The sequence below is a fragment of the Nycticebus coucang genome, chromosome 18, assembly GCF_027406575.1.
Source record: "Nycticebus coucang isolate mNycCou1 chromosome 18, mNycCou1.pri, whole genome shotgun sequence".
NCBI classification, from domain to species: Eukaryota; Metazoa; Chordata; class Mammalia; order Primates; family Lorisidae; genus Nycticebus; species Nycticebus coucang.
In genome coordinates, this window is record NC_069797.1 from 55,504,801 (window position 1) to 55,528,974 (window position 24,174).

Here is a 24,174-nt window from a genome sequence, read left to right on the forward strand (position 1 = left end):
AGCCTGTTGGTGCCCCCCCCCCTTACCCCTTTCTGGGAACAGGACCTGTGTCTGAGCATCTGAGCTAAATATGGCAGAGCTGGTGGGTACACTTCTCTGGGGGGGGGGGTAGGGACAAAGCTGTAAACAGGGTGACTGTTGATCCTGTCCTCTTCATGTTCCTGTCTGCTGCTGCTCAGTACTGGCTTCCATGTCCAGCACGCTGGCACTGGGCAGTGCCCAGCAGGCCAGCTGGCACCAAGGTTTGTTTCAATGATGTCTCATGGAGAATATAGAGGGGACTGGCACAAGAACTGTCCTTGGCTGTGCCTCAGGGTGTGAACAGGGTCAGTGACCCTAAGGCTAACCTTCCTCTCAGTTCTGAATCCAGACAGAATCAATCCTTGGCTGGGGTCAGCGCTCCACCCTCTCTGTCCTGGGAGCATAGGGTAAGGTGGAGGGGGGTGGAGGAGGTAAGGTTCCTGTCTGTGACCCCTGCAGCTGTTGCGTTGACTCATGGCCCAACCTGGCTGCCTTGCCCCCCATGATTTTCCCTCCTTGGGACAAGGAGGATCAAGCAGAGCCAAGAACCGATCTGGGCAAGAGCTGATAGCCCACCCAGGGCAGGGGGTACCGGATGTTCCAGAGGGGTCGCCCTTCAAGAAAACCATGGAGAAGTCATGGGCAGAATCGTCTTCCATTTGTGGGGACAGGAGTGAAGACATCCCAGCCTCTTGATAGCTGGACACCTGTGCCCACCGAACCTGCAGACCTGGTGTGTCTAGCTCTCGCAGAGTGGGGCTGAGCTTCCAGAAGAGCGAGGTCAGAGACATCAAACCCACCGGACCCCAAATCTGCAGGCGCCCAAAGGTCCGGACAACGCCCCCTGGCGGCCCCCGGGAGATCTGTTCTGAGCCCTCGGCCCGCACCTGGGACCAGCGCCCAGACATGCGGGAACATCCCGAACCTTCTGTCCTGGACAGCCCCCAGATAAGCGGCGCGGAGCCCGCGGGGCTCTCAGGGGACGGGTCGTTCCGCCTGCTAAGTGCATTAGCGCTTCTCGCCTCCCCTATCGCTGCTGCCATCGGACGGGCGGAGCCCAATCCTGGCTCTGAGGCCCCCGGAGCTACAGCAGCAGAGGCTGGAACGTACTGTCCTTTCTGAGGTGGGGGGAGGAGGCGCTGAGGACCAGGGTGGGATAGGAAAGGGCAAGGAAAGAGGATTGGAGGAGGGGCCGAGAAGGGGAGTTGGGGTGACATTACTAAGGAGAGGGTGGGTGTTGGAAAGGATGTCTGGAGGAAGGGGAGCCTGGCGGGAGTCTGGAGGTGCAAACCCTGGGGAAGAGCAGGGACCGGATGCTGGGCAAAGGAGTGAATGGCTGCGGGGAGCTGGAGAGAGGATGGACGGGAGGAGCCGGGTGAACGGGGCGGGAGGATCCAGGACCACGGAGTCAGGAGCTGAGGCTGGAGGCGCGAGGCAGGACTGGAAGGGGCAGGTGAGGCGAAGGTGGGATGGCTGCGGGAGCAAGTGCGGAGCGGGGTGGGGCGGGAGCTGAAGTCCCCACGGCTGCCTCCCTCACCTCCGGTGTGTCTGCTGCTCGGACATTAAAGGAGATGGATGGGGTGGGGGAGACGTGGCGCGCGTGGCCCCGGGCGGCTCATAACTCAGCTGCAGCCCCCGCCGCGGAGGGGCGGGCAGGGGGTCTGGCGGTAGATAAGGGGCCGCGAGTCCAGCGGCGGACAGCGCGGGTCGCAGCAGCAGCATGAGCCGGGAAGACGCGAGCCCCGCGGCGGGCGCAGCCCCTGCCTCGGACCCGGGCCGGGCGGCGGTGGCCTCGGCCTATCAGCGCTTCGAGCCGCGTGCCTACCTCCGCAACAACTACGCGCCCCCGCGTGGGGACCTGAGCAGCCCGGACGGCGTCGGGCCTTGGAAGCTGCGCTGTTTGGCACAGACCTTCGCTACTGGTGAGCGTGGGGAAACTGAGGCACGGGGGACAGGAAGTCACAGAGAGCTAAAGGGGGCAAGGAGAGACAAAAAAAGAGAGCGAGAGAGGAGGATGAGGATCAAGAAGCAGAGATAGCTAAGAAGTGCAAACAAGAGAGAGGAAGGGACATCCCTAAGGCCTCTGGGGCAGAGGAGAGAGTGATGGAAAGGCGAAGCAGAATGCTCAGAACTGAGGGCTGGCCGTGCGCTGTGGCTCACGCCGTAATCCCAGTACTCTGGGAGGCTGAGGCGGGTGGATTGCTTGAGCTCACCAGTTTGAGACCAGGCTGAGCAAAAGCCAGACCCCAGTCTCTACTAAAAATAGAAAAAAACTGAGGCAAGTGGATTGCTTAAGCCCAAGTTGGAGGTTGCTGGAACTATGATGCCACGGCACTCTACCCAGGGCCACAGTTTGAGACTTGGTCTCAAAAAAAAAAAAAAAAATGGCTAGGCACCAGTAGCTCAGTGGTTAGGGCACCAGCCACATGTACCCGGGCTGGTGGGTTTGAACCCGTCCCAGGCCTGCTAAAACAAAAACAAAATAGCCAGGCGTTGTGGCAGGCACCTATAGTCCCAGCTACTCCAGAGGCTGAGGCAGGAGAATTGCTTGAACCCAAGAGTTGGAGGCTGCTGTGAGCTATGGCGCCACAGAACTCTACTGAGGGTGACGAAGTGAGATTCTGTCCCAAAATAAGTAAATAAATAAAGAAATAACTGAGGGCTGAGACGGGGAATGATGCAGGGGAGACTGAGAGGAAGAGAGAAACAGAGAAAGAAATGGAGGCAGAGACTGGAGAAGGGGAGAGAGAAACAGCCAAGCACTGTCAGGATTTCCCTACCAGCCCTCACTGGTCGATGCAGTTTCCTAGATGTGGATCAGAATTTCAGAGAAGTTAAGGTCCTTTCCCAAGGTAGGTGAGTCCCCAGGACTCTTCCAGGTTGTCTAACTCTGGAACCAGTCCTTTTTCCAGGTAGAGCCACACTTACAGAGGGAGGAGGAACCAGAGAGGAGATGAGAAGCAGGTAAGGAGGGGGGTGACTGAGTTAGGCCTGGTACCAGGACCGTCTTCCTCTGCCTGCTCAGGTGAGGTGTCTGGACGCACACTCATTGACATTGGTTCTGGCCCCACCATATACCAGCTGCTCAGTGCCTGTGCCCACTTCGAGGACATCACCATGACAGATTTCTTAGAGGTTAACCGCCAGGAGCTGGGGCTCTGGCTGCGTGAGGAGCCCGGGTCCTTCAACTGGAGCGCGTACAGCCAGCACGTCTGCCTCATTGAGGGCAAGGGGTAAGGGCTAGGGGTTGAGGGCTGGGCAGGGGGCCTCCCACAACGTGGCTGGTGTGGGGCAGAGAGATCTGAGGTTGGGGCAGTCCTGAGCCCTACCTTGTGCCCCAACACAGTGAGTCCTGGCAGGAGAAGGAGAGCCAGCTTCGAGCCCGGGTGAAGCGGGTCCTGCCTGTTGATGTGCACCAACCCTGGCCCCTGGGCACCGAGAGCCCGGCACCCCTGCCTGCTGATGCCCTGGTCTCCACTTTCTGCTTGGAGGCTGTGAGCCCAGATCTGGCCAGCTTCCAGCGTGCCCTGGACAACATCACCACACTGCTGAGGCCTGGGGGGCACCTCCTCCTCATTGGGGCTGTGGAGGAGTCCTGGTATCTGGCTGGAGAGGCCAGGCTGGCAGTGGTGCCGGTGTGTGAGGAGGAGGTGAGGGAGGCCCTGGTGCATAGTGGCTATGAGGTCCGAGATCTTCGCACCTATACCATGCCTGCCCACCTTCAGACAGGTGTGGATGACGTCAAGGGCATCTTCTTTGCCTGGGCCCAGAAAAAGCTGGGGGTAGGGGTGTGAGGGCCCAGTGTGCCAGTACCCATGACCCCCCGCCACTCAGATTGCCTACTCTCTGAGGTGGCACCTAATAAAGAAATAATTCCCTGCTGTTGAATGTCAGCGCTGTCTGTGGCTCTTCTGGGAAGCAAGGAGGGCTCAGAGATCTCTTCTGAGTATAGGGGTGTGGGAGGCACCAACCTGAGGCTTTTTTCCCAGAAGCTTCCTTGAAGGTAGCTTTCTATACCACTCTTTCTTTCCAAAGAAGGGCAGAGTCTTCTCTGGGGAGTGCATTCAGCTCCTGCAGCGCACCGGGCACATGTGATATACAATTATGTCTGTCGCATCCTTCAGTTGCACATTCAGCAGTTGGGGTGGTCGCCTCTTTCCAGGTGAAGATCAGAGAGCTCTAGTAACAAATAGTAGCACAGCCTGGTTCAGGCCAGAAAGGGGGAGAGTGGGAGGAAATTTGGAGACAGAAGTGGAATTCCCAGGTGGTGGGGAGGTAGGGGCTGTAACAATCTATGCACCAAGGCCAGGGAGTGAGATGGAAGCAGCAGCACTCCTTCCTCCAAGTTGGATTTGAGGTCTGCTCAGCCCCGCACCTGATTCATACCCCACCCCAGGTGCCCGGGTGGAGACTCCCCCTTTGTCTACTGCCTCCAACCAGCTCTGGGTCCTCCTCCTGTCCTCTCCTTCCCTCCAGCTCCCCCACTATTCACCCAAATGAGCTGAACAAAGGTAGGTGCGATTGAGAATTGGTTTATTAAACATGTCCCTTGCTACCCTCCTACTTTAAAATAGTTTTCAGTATCCAAAGATCCTAACATAGGCCACCCAAGTCCCTGAGGTTGGATTCTTAGCATAGTCAAAGAGGGACAAGGGGGCAAGAACAAAGCGAAGTCCAGTCTCCCTGCTCCAATTACAGAGACTGCCTGCCTTTGGGATGGAACGTTTGGGAGCTCCACATTCCACTCTTAGATGGCTGGATTGTGCCAGAGCTGCTGGCAACTGGTAGGGGGTCACTTTTACTGGGATGCAGGCACAGTGTGGCTCCTGCCTGCCCTGGGGCTCCCCTGGAACAGTGAGCCTCTCTGGCTAGAGCAGAAACCAGACCTAGTCATAAGCTTTCTCCCCTCTTTCTTCCTAAGGTCCAGACTGTGGCAAGGGGCACCCCAGGGAAATGGGGTGCATGGGGAGTCCAAATATGCCAAGGAAAAGAGGCTGAAGAGAGGCCCCAGGATCCCCATTTACCTCTGTCCCTGTGGGGGAGGGGGAGTAGTTCTGGAGGGTGCTATTAAGCCAGTAGTTCTCGACCTTCCTAATGCCCCAGTCCTTTAATACAGTTCCTGTGGGTCACGTCCCACAGGTTGAGAACCACCGTCTTAAATTGTGTGGGGGCCTGTGAAGTTTGGATGGGGATGACAAAGGGGCATGGGACAGGAACACATCCACACCCAGGCAGCCATGGGGATATCCTGGCTGGCTGCCTGACTGGGACCTCAGGCAGCGTTGCTGCTTAATAATCAATTGTTGCTGGTGACATGATTCCCCCACCCTGCTCCAGTCTCCTCTGACTGGTGTGTGTGTATCCCCACGTATCTCAGATACAAGCACACCCATGTGCATATTCCCCTAACCCGTGCTAAGATACCTGTGCCTGAATACACACACTTTGCCCCCACCCCACACACCACATGCCCTGGTCCAGGTGTTCACACACCCAACCAAGCCCATGCTCGTGCCCAACTCAGCCATGTCCTGGCCAACATCCTGGACACACTCATGTGCAGGCTCCCAACCAGGACAGCAGCACAGGACTCTTGTCCTGGGCACGCAGGGGTCCAGGCCCTGAATGTGATGAGGCCTCATGGGAGTTTGGCTGAGACAACTGTCAGGGAGAAACCCCTCCCCACTCCCAGCAGCTTGGTCCCTCACAATCCCATGGGAAGAATGAGATTGGCCTTGAAATTTGGCTAACCAGAGAGTAAGCACGGAGTGCCATCTAGTGGTGCCCTGGAGGAGGGCAGGGTAACGGAAGCGGATCCCACTGTATCCCCAAAGGCGGGAAGTACCTGGGCTCCCAGGTAGATAGCACTGAGACCCAGCCAGGCAGCAGGGGCTCTGGGCAGGAGCCTGGTGGGGAGGAAACAGGCAGCTCTTCCCTGAGCTCTTCTCAGCTAAGGACACACTCAGTTCCATTCAGTTCAGCTCAAAACTCAGGGGGGCTGCCCATTCTCTAGCCCCAGATACTGGGAAACCATCCCCAGAACAGGCTCTAAGACCTGTGAGGGCTAGCAAGGGGGTGGGCTGGCCACATGATTCTGGGCCCACATCCCTCATGTCCAAGTTCAAGAAGCTAAAAGGAGAAAAGAAAGCATCTTGAGGATTGAGGGGAGAACAGGAGCCAGCAGGGAGGCGGCAAAATCCTGCTCCCAGGGTCTTCAGTCCAGCTTGAACTTGGCCTCGGATTCCTTCAGCAGGTACAAGCTGTCATCTTTCAGAAAGCTGTGGGCCAAGGGAGGAGCCCTTGAGCTCTCTGAGGCATGCAGCTCAGAGAGCTCCCTTGGGGGTGGGGTGGGATCCAGGCAAGCTGGAAGGGGGCAGATGGGGACATGGAGGCCCCCAGTCTCCCCTAAGGAGCAGGCAAGGAAGGGCACAAAGAAGGTAGGCACCAGGCAGGGAGTAGCACCAACCTGAAAAAGAGGACGTGGACAGGGATGGTGCTGATGTGCCAGATGGCGTGGGCATCCAGGACCCAGAAGAGAGGCGGGAAGTCGAGTAGCTCGAGCAGGGACAGGCCCTGCAGCAGCAAGACCACTACCATGCACTTGCGCACGTGAGGCAGCCGTCGCCGGTTCCACAGGCACCAAGCCAGCCACCACATCATGTTCACCAGGCCTAGGTGCCGGTGGGGCAGGAGAGGCTCACTCCTTGGACTCCTTCCTCGTCCCCAAAGCCACCCCAGCCCCATGCTCTTGGACCCCAGGATCGTCCTCAGGCTCTCCTCCCAGCCTCTGCTCTCTCACCTCAAATTCTTCCCCCTTTCTTCACTCCAAGGGTCTCTCTAGAACCTCCTTCTCCAGGAATTGCACTGACACCCCCACCCCAACTCAAGCCAGAAGTTCCGCAGATAGCCTGAGGCCCCTGAGCCCTCAGCCCTGCCTCACCAATAGCCACGTTGGCCGCCAGGTTGTAGCCATAGTCGAAGTGGATGAGGCTCAGGTAGGAGATGTGAGCGGTCAGCAGCAGCAGCAGGAAAACTCGGAAGGCACTGGCCAAGGTTGGGTGCTGCAGCCCCACGGTCCTGCCCCACCATCCAGAGCTGCTCAGATGGTGGGTGGCCCGTGCCCAGAACAGCATACCTTGAAGCATCCCCTCCCCCCAATATCAATAAATGGTCCCTGAAACCACTAACCCACCAAAATAGGCTGACTGGATGGGTCTCCTGGCCCCTAAAGGCCGGGGACCAAGGGCTTCAGCTCCTTGTAGGGAGCCAGGACCCCTAGTCCTGCCTCAGAGTCCCCATCCAGGACAGCCTGGGGGATGCTGGGAGACCAGCAAAGAAGGGCCAGGCAGCACCCCCAGGGGAGGGCTGGGTGATACCGTTCTGCCTCTGGGGCCTGATTTTGCCCCTGCAGCCCCCAAGGCAGGCTCACCTGACACAGCAGAGATAGATTGAGTGTAGGATGACAGTGGAGGCACAGAAGTAGTCCATTTTCTGAGGACAGGAAGAGTCATGAGGGACCAGTGTGAGGGGAGCAGATGGACAAGGCTCCACGGAGAGCAGAGCCCACTGGGGATGAGGGCATGGGGGTCCCGGGCCTGTCAGTGGAGACCGTGTCTCTTGCTCTGTCTTCCTATCACCGTTTCTCTCTTGAGTTGAACAGACAGACCCTTGAGCTCACATTATATAATTTTTTAAAAATGTGCTCAGCAGCAAGACTTTAGAGGCGCTGGCGGTGTGTGCTGTCAGGACTCCAGAACATGAGAGCACACTACAGAATTCAGAGCCCAGTCTGGGGTTCACTAGCCATGGACTCCAGTCCTGATCACACCCCTGGACTAGCTAGGTGACCCTGAACAAGGCGTTTCACTTCTCCAAGGCTCAGCTGCCTCCTCAGTCAGAGAGAGCTCAGGATCCCACTCACCTCACCAGGTTCAAGTGAGGCTCAAGCACACCAATAGGTCTGAAAAGCCTAGCTCAGAGTACCTGCTCCTCAGACGAGTCAGCTACGCCCCAGACCCCTCTCTGCCCACCCTCCTGGACTCCTTTAGGACAGTCCCATGTTGGAGGCGGAGGGGGAGGGTGCTCACCTCTGTGAGGTCTGTGTCCTTGGTGTGGAAGACTGTGGACCAAAACCAAGCATTGAGGGACACCTGAGGAGGGAGGGAGCAGTGACTGTGCTGCCCTGAGTTAGGAAAGACCCCCAGAGGGCTCATATCCATGTTGCCTTCTGGAGAGGGCTCTCTGGGTAACAAATGTGCTTTCCCTTAGCCCCTGGGGCCCTCTGAACAATCCACTGCCCCCCCACCCTACCTAGCCCGGTTCTCTCAGTTGACTTCCTGCCACCCCAAGCCCCCAAGACCACAGGGGGCTGCAGGTTCTATAGGTTTGCAGGTTCTGGCCTGGCCTGGGAGCCAGTTCTAACAGAGCCAAGTTCCCTGGTTACTCAATCCCTAAGACAACAGCCCCCAGGGGCCTTGCCTCCTCACCCCCAACCGGCAGGTGATGACAGTCCCACCTGGGCCCAGGGGAGCCAGTGACCTCAGCCTCTGGGGGTGGGAATGAGGTGGGTGGGGTGTGATCCAAGCAAGGGAGGGAGGGAGATGAGGCAGGTCCTACTGGGGCCCAGTCTCTGAGCAGGAGAGTGGCCAACTTGGAGTCCAGCTTCCTCCTGGCTGGGCCGGCCCAACCAGCCCGACCAGTGGCTGCTCCCAAGCCCTGGGAGGAGTATAGGGGCAGGGCTGGAGAGGCTGTGGTGGGCAAGGGCTGGCACTTTTTTCAGGGACTACTGTGTCCACAGCAGAGGCCTAAATCACTGAAATGGGCAGGAGGAAGGACTGGGAAAACTTGTGACAACCAGTTAAGAAAGGAATTGTGGGGCCAGGCCTAGAACAGCCTGCAGGTGGGGAAGGGTGCTAGAGTGGGGCAGGCCTGCAGAGACGAGTAAAGGACAGGCAGGAGCTGCTCACTTAGGTCCAGCCTGCGGGGAGGCGGGCCAGGCAGGGGACAGAGGGAGCAGGGCAAAAAGTATTTCTGTCGGGTATTGCAGCAGGAGGGTCAGAGGCTAGGATGGCTTCCCTAACACAGGCCTGGGAAGCTCAGGAGGGAATAGGAAGAGAAGGGTGGAGGCAGGCAGGGCTCTGTCACAAAGCCAATTAGGCACTCTCATGAAAACAGCCTGGGAGGGCTCAAGGCAGCCAGGTGCAGCCTGCCTAGCCTGGGCCCTTCGCTGGGCCTTGCTGCTTATGAGCCTCTTGACCTGGGCAAAGGCCCTTCCCTTCTCAGCCCAAGTTACCCTTGGGACTAATCAGTGCTGTCAGTGAAATTTCAGTTCCTTCCCAGCCCGGGCGTCAGGTGATTTGGTCTAGGTCAGGTTGCTTGCTCCTCTGAGGATGGCCATTCTATCCCTCCCCCTTGGCTCAAGGCACCTTTTGCAGAGACAGTCACAAAGGCCTGGTGTGAAGGCTGGAAAATGTGACTGAATCTGGCAGCTTTTTGGACATTGCTCCTACCAACTCTGCAAAGCTTGGGTTCAGCATGGGGAGGGGAGCAGGCTCGGGCTGGAGACAAGGCCCAGGCAATCATGTGGACCAGGTCTCTTGGGGAGGCCAGGAACAGGGACATCCTTAGGGAGCAGAGTGGCCCTGGAACCAGTGTGGGAGGGAGGAAGGGAAGGCAGCAGGGACTGGCAGCAAGCCAGGCCTCCTTGTCACCCACAGTGAAAAGGGGGAGGTGACAAGAGGACTGAGCTAAGTGGTAGCTAGAACACCCAGAGTAGGGTTTGTGTGTGTGTGTGTATGCTCGTGTACACACAGAGGGCCACGGAACATGTGAGGGCGATTGGTCCCTGGTCCAAATGCCTCCCTAGGTGTCTTCCACGTACAGAGACCCACCTGAAGCCTGGACTCTGCAACCCTGAAAAGTCCCCTTCCCCTGGGGAGTGTCCCATTTTGGGGGTGCTCCTCTTCTCACCCTCTCCTCAGATTTGGGAGGTAGTGTCATTAAGAATGCCAGCCCTAGAGCCAGACTGCCAGGGTGCAAATCCTGGCTCTGCATTTCCTGTGTGTCCTTGGGCAAGTTATTTAGCCTTGCTGTTTTCTCATCTGTAAAATGGGAATAATCATAGTGTTGATAAGGATTGAATAAGCAATGCAAACACAGCATCCAGCACTGTGCCCAGGATGGGTAAAGCACTAGGCATTATTTCTCCACCTTTTTAACCACCATGGAGCCTTCCCAGCATTCCCTCACCTGAGACTTAAGGGACCAAGTCTGCCTCCCTGTATCCCTACAAGCCAAGGACATCTAGGCAGAGAAGGGTGGTCTCCCCGGGGGCCTAGGCCCACCCCCATAGCTCCAGACTGGGAGCAGAATGTCCAGAGTCTCCTCAAGGAGACAAACTCTGTGCTCAAGACCTGCCTTGGTCATTACTTAGAGTTTGACCTTGAACAAATAACTTATCATCTGTGAGCCAGCTACCTCATCTACAAAACAGAAGGGTCATGAGGACAATGTCAGCAAAATCCTTGGCACAAAGGACTCACTCAATAAATGGCTGCTGTTACTGCTGCCTGGTACATCATGAACCATAGGCTGACCCTCACCATTTTCTTTCACCTGACCCTCAACTGCCCTTTCTTTAAGGATCACAGAATTCGCAGTCAAATGACAGGGCCCCAAGATCTCTCCATTACAGAATGTAGACACTGCAGCTATGGGAAGAGCCCCCCTCCTCCTGAGCTACTATTCCACCAGTATGGACTAAACAGATACCACTTCTCTCCACTCAGTTTGTCATCAAGATGCAGGCAAAGGGGGCAGATGGATATGGAAGGAAGGGGAAGTCCAAGATGCAAATGTATGACTGCTCTCGGGCTCCTCAGCCAAGCTTGAGAGGAATGGGGGGCAGATAGACTCACCAGCCAGGGGGTGATGGGCTGCCTGGAGGCACAGAGAGCTGCCTGTAAACACTGAGGAAAGGGCGGCCAGGGAGCCAGCGGGGGAGGAAGTGGAGGCTGGGTAGCAGGGGAGCAAGAGGCTTTTTCATTTTATTGGAAAATAGAGACAAAAATATCATAGCCATGAAACTGGTTAGATGCCACGTGAGCCAGATCTGTCAGGAATTCGACCCCAGCGTTAAGCCCCAGTGCTTGGGCTGTCATTGACACCATGGTGGTAGGGACAAGTGGGTCTTTAAATAGCTCGGTGTTTCAGAAGTGGGGGAGGCAGAATGTTAAATATGACGCCTGCTGCCTTCCTGCCTCTCCCTCCCCCCCCCACCCCCCAGGCCACAGTGTCTCACCCTTTGCCTCAGGCAGGGTGAGCCTGCCCCTGCTCTCTCCTGAGAGGAGGAAAGTGGTAGAAATGGAAGAAGGATGACTATTTCCCCCATCAGAAAGGATTCCTTGATTTCCTGCTGTTGCTTGTTCCATTGGCTCTTGTCTGACTGTTCAGAAGTCCTTCCTGAAGTCTAACCACCGTTTTGCTACAGCCTCAACCTCCTCCTTCTTGTAGTTTCCTCAATAGAGGTAGTACACAATCACTCCTCTTGTCTATAAATCATCCTGCAAAGACAGTTTGGGCTTCCCTGCCTCCTCACCCTCTTATCTCTACACTTGAGGACGGTTCCTTGCTAGCTGAAGGGGTGGGGAATTGGTTTGGCTCCTAGCTTTGGCAGAGAACAGGGGCCCCGTGCACTGTGAGGTCAAAGGGCCACAGTGTGCAGAGCTTTGGCAGGCTCCTGAGCCTTGCCTGGCTGCTGCCCAGCCAGAGCCCAGAACTAAATGGCAAGGCAGGGGCCAAAGCTTCCTTCACCCTGCAGGTCTCCTCATTTCCCTGCAGAGAAAAGACTGGATGCTCCTCCTCCAAGACCTAACCTGGACAGGTGAGGGGCCTTCCTACATCACCCCAACAGAAATCAGGAGCCCCACTGCTCCCAAAGACCCAGCCTGGGACAGAGTCCATGGCCACACCCTCTACACAGCTCAAGAGCCCTCCCTCCTGCAGAATCACACACACAGGATTAAAGATCAACTGCAAAATCCAAACTACATCATCGACAGGAGTGCAGACTCTGAGGCTCTGTCCCTTGAGGGCTTAGAGGTGGCATGACGAGTTCCCATGTCCCAGAACCCCATATCCCTTAGGGTGCCCTAAGACAGAGGCTCCAGCTATCTGCCCTCTCCCACTCCAATTCTCCTGCTTTTTCTCTAAGGGTCCTTGGTCACACTGGATAGTAGAACACCCTGGGAGGTGTGACCCCTTGCCAAGAAGGAAGCTGAGTTCCAGACGCCATTGAGATTAAACTCTTCAAGAATCAGGGAAATCAAGGCTAGAGTTGTGAAGTGATCACTGGCCTCTGGTACACGTCATGAAGGCAAAGGCTAGGACCCTCTGAGGTCCCCTCCAACCTGCAGTCTATCCAAGGAGGCTCTGAGCTTTGTTCAGAGATTTCAGGCAGGGTTGTCTCATACTAATAGGGGTGGTACAGGCAGTGGGCCCGGATAAACACCCTCCCTGAAAGAACTCCAAGGGAAAGGGGACAGGCGCAGCCTCTTCCATTTCCCTTTCTTTCCTGCTTTCTTGGCCAGGACCAAATTCCCTTCTCTGTAAGACACCTACACAGCAAGTGGCAGCTCTTATCTCCTCCACGTCCCTGTGTGTGCTGATGCCGGGCCCTGCCTTCAGCAGAGCCCTTGGCCCTTAAGGCCCTCTGTTCTATCTCCTCTCGCTACGCTGCACTTCCACAGCCACACTGGGGCAGGTGGACTCTCCCAAGGTTGTCTGACTAGGTCCCACATGTGGCCAGTCCCACACATGTGCCTCGAGCCTGGAATTTTGGAATCCAGTCTCTTCTACCCCCTATTTATGTGTCTGAGCCCTGCCAGGCCTGAAACCCCTCCTCCTCCCTGGGCTTCCCTGGCTGATGTCCCTAGATGGAGGCTGTGGCCTCCCAGCCTCGTAACACCCAGGCCTCCCTGCCAAGCCCACTTCGGCTTCTCCTGCATTCTGCCACCCAGGCCTGCTGGACCTGTGCCTCCTACTGCCCTTAGCTCCCTGAGGCAGGGGCTTGAGCCCCTACAAATACTAAACCTGTCTCTACCCACAGCAAATGCTCCATGAAAATTCATCACAGGACTTGGAGAAGGCAACCTAGAAGAGGGGACAGGAGCTCAGGTCCTGGAGTTGGACAGCCTTGGATGCCAACCCTGTCTCCACTACCTGCTAACTCACTAGCTGTTAACCCTGGGCAAGTTTTAGCTCCTCTGAGCCTTACAGAGAGCTCAGAGGTGTAATGAGGGGTACAAAGAGGATTAAACAAGAAAGTGTATGTAAAGTGCTAAGGACAAGCCTGTCACATGGCTTGTGTTCCATAATTCATAATTATCACTAACAATTGTTGAATGGGAAGTATTAGGGAGGATTGATACTTCCCAGAGGTTTAATAGCCTCCTTCCCTGTCCCAAGTCTAACCTGGACTTCCCAGCACACCCCCTGCTATCAGTTTTCTTAATGTTCTTAGAGACCTCTGGGTCACCAGATCCAGCAGCATCCTTCAGTTCTCATATAAATTCACCATCCAGTACAATTCAGGAAAGCAGACTACTGGCTCCTTCCTATGCTTGTCCTGGGGCTCCACCAAGCACACAGTCTCCTGGTTTTCCACCTACCCCTCTGGCCACTCCTTCTGTCTCCATTGCTAGCTTACTCTCCTCTACCCAGACATTAAATTTTGGGGTTTCTCAGGGCACCATCCTAGACCCCTCTTCTTCTCACTAAGTTCTCTGTCTTCCATGGTGATCTCATCTACACTCACTGCTTCTATCACTGTCTTATAAGCAGACACACAGGGGTCATGCTTGATTCCGCTCTCCGCATCTAATCTTCTGTCTAGGCTTGTGAGCATAGCCAAGATGATGAAAGCAGGGACTCTGGAGCCAGACACCTGGAATCAAACCCTGGCTCTATGACCCAGTGGAGGTCACTTAACCTGTCAGTCAGTGGTTTCCTCCTCTGTAAACTGGGGGTGATAATAATACCTACCTTATAAGCTGTGTTAAACAAAAATTATGGGGGCCTACTATTTGGGACAGAGGCCCTGCACTAAGCCCCAACAGACCAGACCAAACCAAAATGGAATTACTCATGCTAACTGCCAAAAAATCAAACTAAACTATCAGGAGGCAGATAGATTCCTAAACCAGCCACTTTTTCCTGAAAACAGAAGATTTTAGTCTACCTGAGGCACTGTAATCAGAAAGTCCCCTCTGCTTCGATCCTTACAAAAAAGTAGCCTGATGTTAGTCAATCAGTTTCCCATACCCCACCATTGTTCCATTTCCTTGTTCCTACCTTACAAAACCCACTGGGCTGCTGTCACCCCGTGGGAGCTCTTATTCTGCAGGGTCGCCATAAAGGTTATCACACATGAACTTTATGACCACCCTGTATTTTACAGAATGTGGTTACCTGGATTAATGAATTGCAAATAAAAGCCAATTGGATCCATAACTAAATTTGTTGTAATTTTGTCTTTTGACACTTGTTACAAGATAAACAAGGTTGGCTGGGTTCAGTGGCTCATGCCTATAATCCCAGCACTCTGGGAGGCCAAGGTGAGTGGATTGCTTGAGCTCTGGAGTTTGAGACCTGTCTGAGCAAGAGCAAGAGCCTATCTCTACTAAAAAAAAAAAAAAAAAAATAGAAAAATTAGCTGGGTGTGTTAGCGGGCGCCTATAGTCCCCAACTACTTGGGAGGCTGAGGCCTGAGGATCTCTTGAGCCTAGGAGTTTGAAGTTGCTGTGAGCTATGATGATGCCATGGTACTCTACCCATGGTGACAGAGTGAAACTCTGGTCTCAAAAATAAATAAGAAAAAATAATAATAATAATTAGGCTTGGTGCTTGTAGCTCTGCAGCTAGGGCGCCAGCCATATACACTGGGGATGATGGGTTCAAATCTGGCCCGGGCCTGCCAAACAACAATGACGACTACAACAAAAAAATAGCCAGGCATTGTGGTGGGTACCTGTAGCCCCAGCTACTTGGGAGGCTGAGGCAAGAGAATCTCTTAAGCCCAAGAGTTTGAAGTTGCTGTGAGGTGTGACACTATGGCACTCTACCGAGGGTGACATAGACTCTGTCTCAAAAAAAAAAATAAATAAATAAATAATTTTTTCAAATGTTCATGTTACCTTCAAAACACAGCTCAAACATACTTCTCTTTAACGTCCAAGACCTGTGCCATCTCTCTGGTCTAACTTCTGGGCCCTGTGCTAAAACTACCAACTGGTCAACCGCATCACCTTCTGCCCCCTCCAATCTGTTTTCTATGCAGTAGCCAGAATGAGCTTTCCAAAGGCCAAATCTATTCATGAAACCACTTCTCTTCCCAATCCTCATTTAAAATCTTGTGGTGCTTCCTGATGCTTTCAGAGTTCAGATCCACAGTGAGAGGTTCTCCATGGGCTGCCCACCTGCCCACCCATCTCAGACTCACTCTCCGGCATCCTGCGTGGCAGGCATCCTGGGCCTTCAGGTCCTCAAATGACCCTCACTCTCTCCTGCCTGTGCCCTTTCTGAGTTGCCTGTGTACTTTCTGAGTCTTGGATCCTTTGTGTAGCCTTTAGAATTAATCTAAATTTTACAGAACAAATTCTATTTTTTCTTTTTTGAGACAAAGTCTCTGCTGCTCTAGGTAGAGTGCCATGGCATCATCATAGCTCACAGTAACATCAAACGTTTGGGCTCAAGAGATCCTCTTGCCTCTGCCTTTCAAATAGGTGGGACTGCAGATCCCTACCATTGCCTGACAATGCCTGGCTAATTTTGTTTTTTCTTTTTCTTTTTGGAGACAGAGTCTCACTCAGTCACCCTTGGTAGAGTACCATGGCGTCATAGCTCACAGCAACCTCTAACCCTTGGGCTCAAGTGATTCTCTTGTCTCAGCCTCCCATGCAGCTGAGACTACAGGCACCTGCCACAAGCCTGGCTATTTTTCTAGAGACAAAGTCTCACTGTGGCTCAGGGGAGTCTCGAACCTGTAAGCTCAGACAATCCACCTGCCTCAGTCTCCCAGAGTGCTAGGCTTATAGATGTGAGCCACCGTACCTGGCCTTCAAGTGATTCTCTTGCCTCATACTCCCGAGTAGCTGGGACCATAAGTGCCTGCCAAAATATCCGGCTATTTTTTAGAGATGGGGTCTCACTCTTGCTCTGGCTGGTCTTCAGCTCCTGAGCTCAAGCAAACCACCTGCCTTGGCCTCCCAGAGTGCTGGGATTACAAGAGTGAGCCACTACACCCGGCCCCCTTTCTTTTTTCTTTTTTTATTTTTTGAGACAGAACAACAAGCTGTCACCCTGAGTAGAGTGCTGTGGCATCACAGCTCACAGCAACCTCCAACTCCTGGGCTTAAGTGATTCTCTTGCCTCAGCCTCCCAAGTAGCTGGGACTACAGGCACCCACCACAGCACCTGGCTATTTTTTGGTTGTAGTTGTCATTGCTGTTTGGCAGGCCCAGTCTGGATTCAAACCCGCCAGCTCTGGTGTATGTGGCTGGTGCCTTAGCCGCTTGAGCTACAAGCGGCTTTTCTATTTTTAATAGAGATGGGGTCTCACTCTTGCTCAGGCTGTTCTCAAACTTCTCAGCTCAAGCAATCTACCTACCTTGGCCTCCCAGACAGAGTGCTGGAGTTAAAGGTGTGAGCCACAGTGCCTGGCCAGAAAAAATCCTTTTATTAAAGGGATTTGTTCTGTGAAGTTTGGATTCGGTTGAGGGGCCACACTTGGGAATCCGGAGGGCCACATGTGCCTTTGAGACTATAGATTTCCCACCCTTGGTTTAGATGACTCCCTCTACTCTCCTCAAATTTACCTAATTAACATTCACTCATCATTTCTACCCTACCTCCCATGTCCATTCCTCGGGAGGCCTTTCCTGACTGCCCTGTACTGGTCTAATCCCCCTCTACATGGCCCTGTAGTGTCTGTCCTCCACAGCACTGTTCACAGTTGCACTGATACATTGTATGACTGTGTGACTAGTACCAGAGGCCAGAGACCTGTCTGTTTCTATATACTTTTTGGTCTCTGGCATCTAGCAGAGACCTCTTTCGGGATAGACACTGTTCGGGGCCTTCAAATATACTGAGTGAATAAAGTGAACAAAAGTCCCTGCCCTGCTGGAGCTTACATTCTAGTCAGGGGAGAGGGGCAATGAGCATAATTAAAGAGTTGTATAATATGTTAGATGGAGCTTAACATAGTAAATGTTCAATATATAAGTGAATGGCTGCTGTGACGGCAGGGATAAGTGGAGATTTTTTCCTTAGGGCTTACAGGGATAGTTCTGACCTAGAGAGTCAGCCTCTGACTCTCACGCCCTCTCCAAGGCTGTCACAGTTCACATATGTACCTAGTCTGTGCCAGTCACACAATTTCAGGCCCTGGATACTGGACCCTCAGATTAGCCACACTGTGAGGCTGGTAGCCTTTTTTGGATACTCTAATGGAATTTGACCTCAGCTTCTCCAGGGATGGTCTAAGACTAGGCTGAGCTCTGGACAGTGTCTTGTGGCTACTACTGCCTAGCAGGTCTGGGCTGATTCTGAGATCGCTCCCAGTCCTCCAGATGGGTCCTACATGGTCCCAGCATCCTCTCTACCACCTATTTCCTTCTGTGTCTATAAACTGCCCTTCTGGATCTTTTAGTGGCTTCCTCTTTAGGACAAAAAAAAAAAAAAAAAAAGTCTCTTCTCCTCTCCTTCCTAAACCACCTGGCCTGGGACTCTGCTAGAAAAGTAAAGCCTAGGGCGGCACCTGTGGCTCAGCGGGTAGGGCGCCGGTCCCATATGCCAGAGGTGGCGGGTTCAAACCCAGCCCCGGCCAAATTAAAAAAAAAAAAAAAAAAGAAAAGTAAAGCCTAATTCAGTACCTTCCCAATTTTCTTCCCAGGTGTAACCACCCTGCAGCTGCAAATTTAGCCTTGGAAAGCAGAGGGGAAGCTAGGTGGTAGGTATTAATAGGAATCTCAGAGTTTCTCCTTCCTAGATGAGAGAATAGAACAGGAATCCTGCCAGGTTACCTACCCAGGCAAAGGCCACGCAGGTGTGGTACATGGGGGAAGAGGCTGGCACGGAGGTACGGTAGCGGCAGAGCATCACAAGACTGGCCAGGCCATTGAGAAAAGAGGCCACAGCAGAAGCTGGCTCTTGAAAGAACAGGAACCGGGAGAAGGGCCACTGAAAAAGGAGAAGAAGGAGGAGGCTTGAGGGGCAGGCAATCCTCAGTTGGCCCAGTCAAACTTTTTCTGACATGCTGCATTAGCAGATCTCCAGCTGGCTCTTCGGCTCTGGAATTTGGCCAAAACCTCAGGTTCAGTCCCTTATTCAGGCCAAGGAGCTCCTCTCCAGTCCCTGGTTAAGGGTCATACCCCCTATCCTGGCCAGCACACATAGCACCGAAAGCCCGGAGCCCTGGGAAAACCAGATGGGCCAGTGTAGATGGCTCAGTGTGGCCTGGTGGAAACAGCACAGACCTGCCATCCAGAAGACTAAGGTCCCAATCAGTCCTCTACTACTGACCACAGTCCTCCGAGCCTCAGCTTACTCTGTGGAAAACTGGGGAGAATAATTATTGCCAATCTCAATGGTTTAGAATGAAATAATTCTGGATCAGGCCAGGTACAATGGCTCACACTTGTAATCCTAGAGCTCTAGGATGCTGAGGATTGCTTGAGCTCAGGAGTTGAAGACAAGCCTGAGCAAGAAGTGAAACTCCATTCTACTAAAAATAGAAAAAATTAGCTGGGTGTTGTGGCAGTCATCCTTAGTCCCAGCTACTCAGGAGGCTGAAGCAGGAGGTTCACTTGAACCCAGGAGTTTGAGGTTGTTGTAAACTAGGCCATGGCACTATTTATTGATGCCATGGCACTTTAGTGTGGGGTAACAGAGTGAAACTCTGTCTCAAAAAAAAAAGGAATAATACCGGATCAAAGGGCATCAATAAACTGTGCCCCCCTGGGAAATCAAAAGGGTGTTACTATTACCCTAGACCACTACTAAGGAAGCAAGAGAAAAGATCTCACAGTGTGTTAGGGACTTTCTGCCTGCAGCATGGTGGGCATCTCAACTACCCTAAGAATCCCAGCACCACTTTCTGAAGAGACTCCAAAGTTTCCTGGATCTTGTTACTCCAAATTCAGAGGCAAGGCACATTGGCTCCATCCAATTACATAAAAACCAGCAGATTTTGAGAACAGGTACCTGCCCCAAACACACACCCATCCCTCCATGCCTCATACTGCTTGGACAGTGGTGTCCAACTAGGAGGCTACTACACCACCAACCCTGACCCTCCAACTCACCTTGCCATGGAACTGAGGCACTTTGTGACCTTCCTGGAGATAGAGGCCAACAGTAACCCACATGCACTCATACTTACAGTCATCCTGACAGGTCCAGCCTGAAACAGACAAAGGTGGCCTAGTGAACTCCCCAGAACAGAGAGGCACAAAGAGATCAGGAATGGGGCCCAAGCTCAAATACAGGTCAAAAGGGACTGCAGGTGGGAGAGAACTAGAATAAATCTTAAAATTCCAGCTTCTCCTTGAAATAGATGTGGGATGGTGGGACATACACATAGGGGAAGGGATGTGTGTATATGTAGGGATGTTTTAGGTGTAGAAGTATATAGTGAGCAAAAAGAAATATTTCTTCTCTTCTCCATTCACCAAGATGGTGATTTTGGTATCTGATGAACATGTTTATGGAAACCTAGGTTTATGTTTGTCTTTCCTGAAACAGGATTTACTCTGAATTGCCAGGATGGAGTCCTTGCTATCTTACCCCCCTCCTATGAAAATGAAGCACAAATTCCTCAGCCTGACTTTTGAGGCTCCAAATTGAATATCCAACCTGATTTGTCACTACTCCTTTCACATACTCTGCTCCCTGAGCAAAGCGAGCTGCTGGATGTGCCCACATCTGCCCAGGGCATCCACTTGCTCTGTTCTATCTGGAACACAAAGTGGCAGTAAAAAGGACAAATGTGTGGTAACAGGCCATAAGAGGAAACTCTGCTTTACCACTAACTGGCTGTGTGACTTTGGGCAGGGCACTTAATCTCTCTGAGCTTCCCTATCTGTAAGACTAGGATTAGAGAAACTGCCTCAAAGGGTTGTAATAAAAATTAACACACTTCTTGTGACACCTGTGACCTGATAGGTGCTCAATATGTTGGTTCCTTGTCCAATACGGTCAGAGGTCCAAATTTAATGTAACTGTACAAAGTTCTCCTTCTCACAAAACATTCCATGATGATCCCTGCCTTCACCCCGTCAAAACCAGAATAGATTCTTTCCCATCCCAAATGTTTCTAGTGCTTAATCTAAGAGTCTTTTAGGTATGAAATCATTCCTGTACTTGAGAAGGCTAATGTCTCCGTGGGGACTGTGAGCTCCAAAGGGCAAGACCCTGGTCTTATTTCTATGTCATTCCAGAGCTTTGTACCCAGGCAGTATTCAGTAAATATCCTTTTGACGAAATAAATAAAAAGTAAACGAAACTTCTGGGAAAGTAAGATAGGTTAATGAGTCTCTCATCACCCCGGGGACTCCATTCACTCACATTCCTTAGAGACCTAGTGGGGAAACTAAGGTTCAGAGATTTCTGAGAATAAGGGGCGGGGCCAAGATCAACGGGCGTGGCTTACTGTGGGAGGGGCTTACCTGCTAGACTCATGTAGATTGGCTGGAGGGAGCGGAAGTGCTTCAGAGCGCCCCCGGAGCAGTTCCGCTCTTCACACTGGAGTACGCAGTCGCGGTACACCGGCTCGCGGTCACCCTGGGAGCCGCTCGCTAGTGCGGCTGCCCCAGCTAGCAGCACCAGCCGCGCCGCCTGGCCGGCCATCACTTCACCCTGGCTCGCCGCCGGGGGAGGAGCTTAGGAGCATGTGAAACCTTCACTTCCGGAGTAACCGGAAGTGTCTCTGTTCTTTCCTCTACTCTCCGGGGACATCCGCCAGTTTGAATAAAAGTTCCGGATTTTTGTGGGTTCTTGCCCCGCCCCTCGTCCCTCTGGGTTAAGGGGAAGGGGACGCCTGATAGGTTAAGAAGCAAAAATAAAGTATTTTGTTTCTGTGTTTCTTCTCTGGGGTAGGGCTATTTTACTGTAACCAGCCCTGTCGGGTTTCACTTCTTAACTGCACCTGGACCTGTCCATTTCTTTCCATCTCTTCTGGCACCACCCTGGTTAAAGACATCACCATCTGACACCAGGACAAGGCTGTAGTCTCTTAACAGCGCTCCCTGCCTCTACTTTTGCCTCCTCCAATACGTGCTCCATTTTCAAAAATTAAAAATTGACCATGTCACTTTCTTTCTTAAAATTCTTTACTGGTTCCTAATTACCCTCAAGATAAAATCCAAACTCTACAAGTCCTAGATGATTTGGCCTCTGCCCACTGATCTCCCTCACTCCCTTGCTCAAGACCCTCTTCAAAGGGCCATGTCCCTTAAATTTCCTGACTTCCTATCTATCACTCTCTCCTTGTTTTTCTAGTCTGAGTTTAAACACCACTTTCTGAGGGTGCTTGCTAACAACTGGAGGATGATATACAATGGTCTGTGCAGGATAGGGACCTATGTTGTCCTGTTCACCATTTTATCTCCAGCACTAACATAGAAACTGGCTTCTGTTAGGCACTAAAAGCGATTTTTTTTTTTTTTTTTTTGTAGAGACAGAGTCTCACTGTACCGCCCTCGGGTAGAGTGTCGTGGCGTCACATGGCTCACAGCAACCTCTAACTCCTGGGCTTACGCGATTCTCTTGCCTCAGCCTCCCGAGCAGCTGGGACTACAGGTGCCCGCCACAATGCCCGGCTATTTTTTTGTTGCAGTTTGGCCGGGGCTGGGTTTGACACCCTCGGCATATGGGGCCGGCGCCCTACTCACTGAGCCACAGGCGCCGCCCACAACCAGAAGTTTTGGTTTTCTTTTTTCTTTTTTTTTTTTGTAGAGACAGAGTTTCACTTTATTGCCCTCGAGTGCCATGGCGTCACACAGCTCACAGCAACCTCCAACTCCTGGGCTTAGGAGATTCTCCTGCCTCAGCCTCCCAAGTAGCTGGGACTACAGGTGCGCGCCACAACGTCCGGCTATTTTTCTGTTGCAGTTTGGCCGGGGCTGGGTCCGAACCCGCCACCCTCGGCATATGGGGCCGGCGCCCTACTCACTGAGGGACAGGTGCCGCCCACTAAAAGCGATTTTTAAAAAAGAAGAATGAACAACATAATTAATTCAGCATAAGAACTCGCTGGGTGCCAAATCCCGGGCTGTCAAGTTACCTTATGAGTATGGTTCTACACTAATAGGAAAAGATGTAATCTTCCAAGGAAAATTAAGGAAGACCCTTGGGAATAGGACACTTGCTTTAGTACTTCCTTTCCCCACCTCCCCTGCACTACCACCAGCATCCCCTTAATCTCATTGAAGCATTGAAGGCTTGTAGCTAAAGATCACCTTTCCTTCCCCTCCCACCCTCCTACCCCCACCTCTTCACCCCCCAGTCAACTTCTTCTTTTCATTCTGGGTTGTGGAATGACCAAGAAGTAATTTCAGATTCCATTAATTTCCATACTCACTTCCTTAACCCTTAGCTCTATACCTAGCTAAGCAAGGCACAATTCCAGGAGGCACAATTTTTTCACATCGCATTTTCTGTGAATGGCAATTCTTCCAGTTAAATGTAACACAAATAGTGTCCCCCGGAAGTGACCGCCAAATTGATGTTGACTGGGAAACTGAAACAGATTTAAAGAAAAAAAAAACAACCCTCAGCTCTCCAGGAGCCAACCAGAAACAATCAAGTGCTAATACTACTTTGCATCTAACAGATAAATCCTTTCACAATACATTTTTAATATTTTTATTTATTCTTTCCTATAACTCAGGGATGAATCTTTTTATAAGGATCTCATTTTATTTTTACTTATGTATTTATTTTTTTGAGACAGAGTCTCACTTTGTCACCCTCAGTAGAGTGCTGTGGTGTCACAACTCACAGCAACTCCCAACTCGTGGGCTTAAGTGATTCTCTTGCCTCAACCTCCCAAGTAGCTGAGACTATAGGCACCCACCAGAATGCCCAGCTATTTTTTGTTGCAGTTGTCATTGTTGTTTTAGCTGGCCGGGGCTGGGTTTGAACCCGCCAACCTCCGTGTCTGTGGCTGGCTCTGTAACCACTGTGCTACAGGCACTTAGCCCATTTTATTTTATTTTATTCTTTTGAGACAGAGTCTCACTCTGTTACCCTCAGTAGAATGCAATGGCATCATCTTAGCTCATAGCAAACTCAAAGTCAGGCTCAAGTGATCCTCTTGTGTCAGCCTCCCAAGTAGTTGTGACTATAGGTGTGCACCACCACACCCGGCAAGTTCTTTCAGGCCTGCTAAACAACAATGACAACTACAACAACAACAACAACAACAAAAATAGCTGGGCAGTGTAGCAGGTGCCTGTAGTCCCAGCTACTTGGGAGGCTGAGGCAAGAGAATTGCTTAAGCCCAAGAGTTTGAGATTGCTGTGAGGATGATGTAATGAGGTTCTGTCTCAAAAAAAAAAAAATAGAGGGGGGCGGCGCCTGTGGCTCAAAGGAGTAGGGCGCCAGCCCTATATGTTGGAGGTGGCAGGTTCAAACCCAGCCCTGACCAAAAAAACTGCAAAAAAAAAATAGAGATGGAGTCTTGCTCAGGCTGGTCTTGAACTTGTGAGCTCAAGCAATCCACCATTCTCAGACTCCCAGAGTGCTAGAATTATAAAGCATGAGCCACTATGCCTGGCCAAGGATCCCCATTTAAAGATGAAGCCATTTAGGATTAAACAAGATGAAATCCTGGCTTGGTGCCTGTAGCTCAAGTGGTTATAGGCACCAGCCACATACAATGGTGGGTTCAAATCCAGCCCAGGCCTGCCAAACGACAATGACCACTACAACCAAAAAATAGCCGAGTGTTGTAGCGGGTGCCTGTAGTCCCAGCTACTTGGGAAGGTGAGGCAAGAGAATCACTTAAGCCCAGGAATTGAAGGTTGCTGTGAGCTGTGATGCCACAGTACTCTACCCAGGGCAATAGCTTGAGGCTCTATCTCAAAAAAAAAAAAA

At 52.3% G+C, this 24,174-nt stretch overlaps 2 protein-coding genes and 1 pseudogene across 4 annotated transcripts; 1 reads left to right on the forward strand and 2 right to left on the reverse strand.

Annotated features, from left to right (window-relative positions):
• The first annotated feature begins 1,741 nt into the window (after positions 1 to 1,741).
• On the forward strand, positions 1,742 to 3,909 carry PNMT (phenylethanolamine N-methyltransferase). The gene is made up of 3 exons (XM_053569446.1): positions 1,742 to 1,943; positions 3,047 to 3,254; positions 3,368 to 3,909. Exons 1-3 carry the CDS (start codon positions 1,742 to 1,744, stop codon positions 3,813 to 3,815), a joined length of 858 nt encoding a protein of 285 aa, XP_053425421.1. The 3' UTR covers positions 3,816 to 3,909.
• Positions 3,910 to 5,426: 1,517 nt separating this feature from the next.
• LOC128570411 (uncharacterized) lies at positions 5,427 to 6,179 on the reverse strand (annotated as a pseudogene).
• On the reverse strand, positions 6,168 to 22,512 carry PGAP3 (post-GPI attachment to proteins phospholipase 3). Of its 3 annotated transcripts, none has more exons than XM_053569502.1 (8): positions 20,745 to 21,845; positions 19,383 to 19,480; positions 18,106 to 18,258; positions 8,109 to 8,171; positions 7,451 to 7,512; positions 6,962 to 7,098; positions 6,488 to 6,692; positions 6,168 to 6,299 (listed from the first exon to the last, which is right to left on the reverse strand). In XM_053569502.1, the coding sequence occupies exons 1-8, from the start codon at positions 20,923 to 20,925 to the stop codon at positions 6,236 to 6,238; spliced, it is 963 nt and encodes a 320-aa protein (XP_053425477.1). In that variant the 5' UTR covers positions 20,926 to 21,845; the 3' UTR covers positions 6,168 to 6,235. The 3 variants fall into 3 exon arrangements, 2 of the variants coding, with proteins under 2 accessions (XP_053425477.1, XP_053425478.1); XM_053569503.1 differs by adding an exon at positions 9,991 to 10,121 and having other exon boundaries at positions 18,106 to 19,480; positions 20,745 to 20,790; XR_008375567.1 differs by lacking the exons at positions 6,168 to 6,299; positions 6,488 to 6,692; positions 6,962 to 7,098; positions 7,451 to 7,512 and adding an exon at positions 9,991 to 10,121 and having other exon boundaries at positions 20,745 to 22,512.
• Positions 22,513 to 24,174: the final 1,662 nt, after the last annotated feature.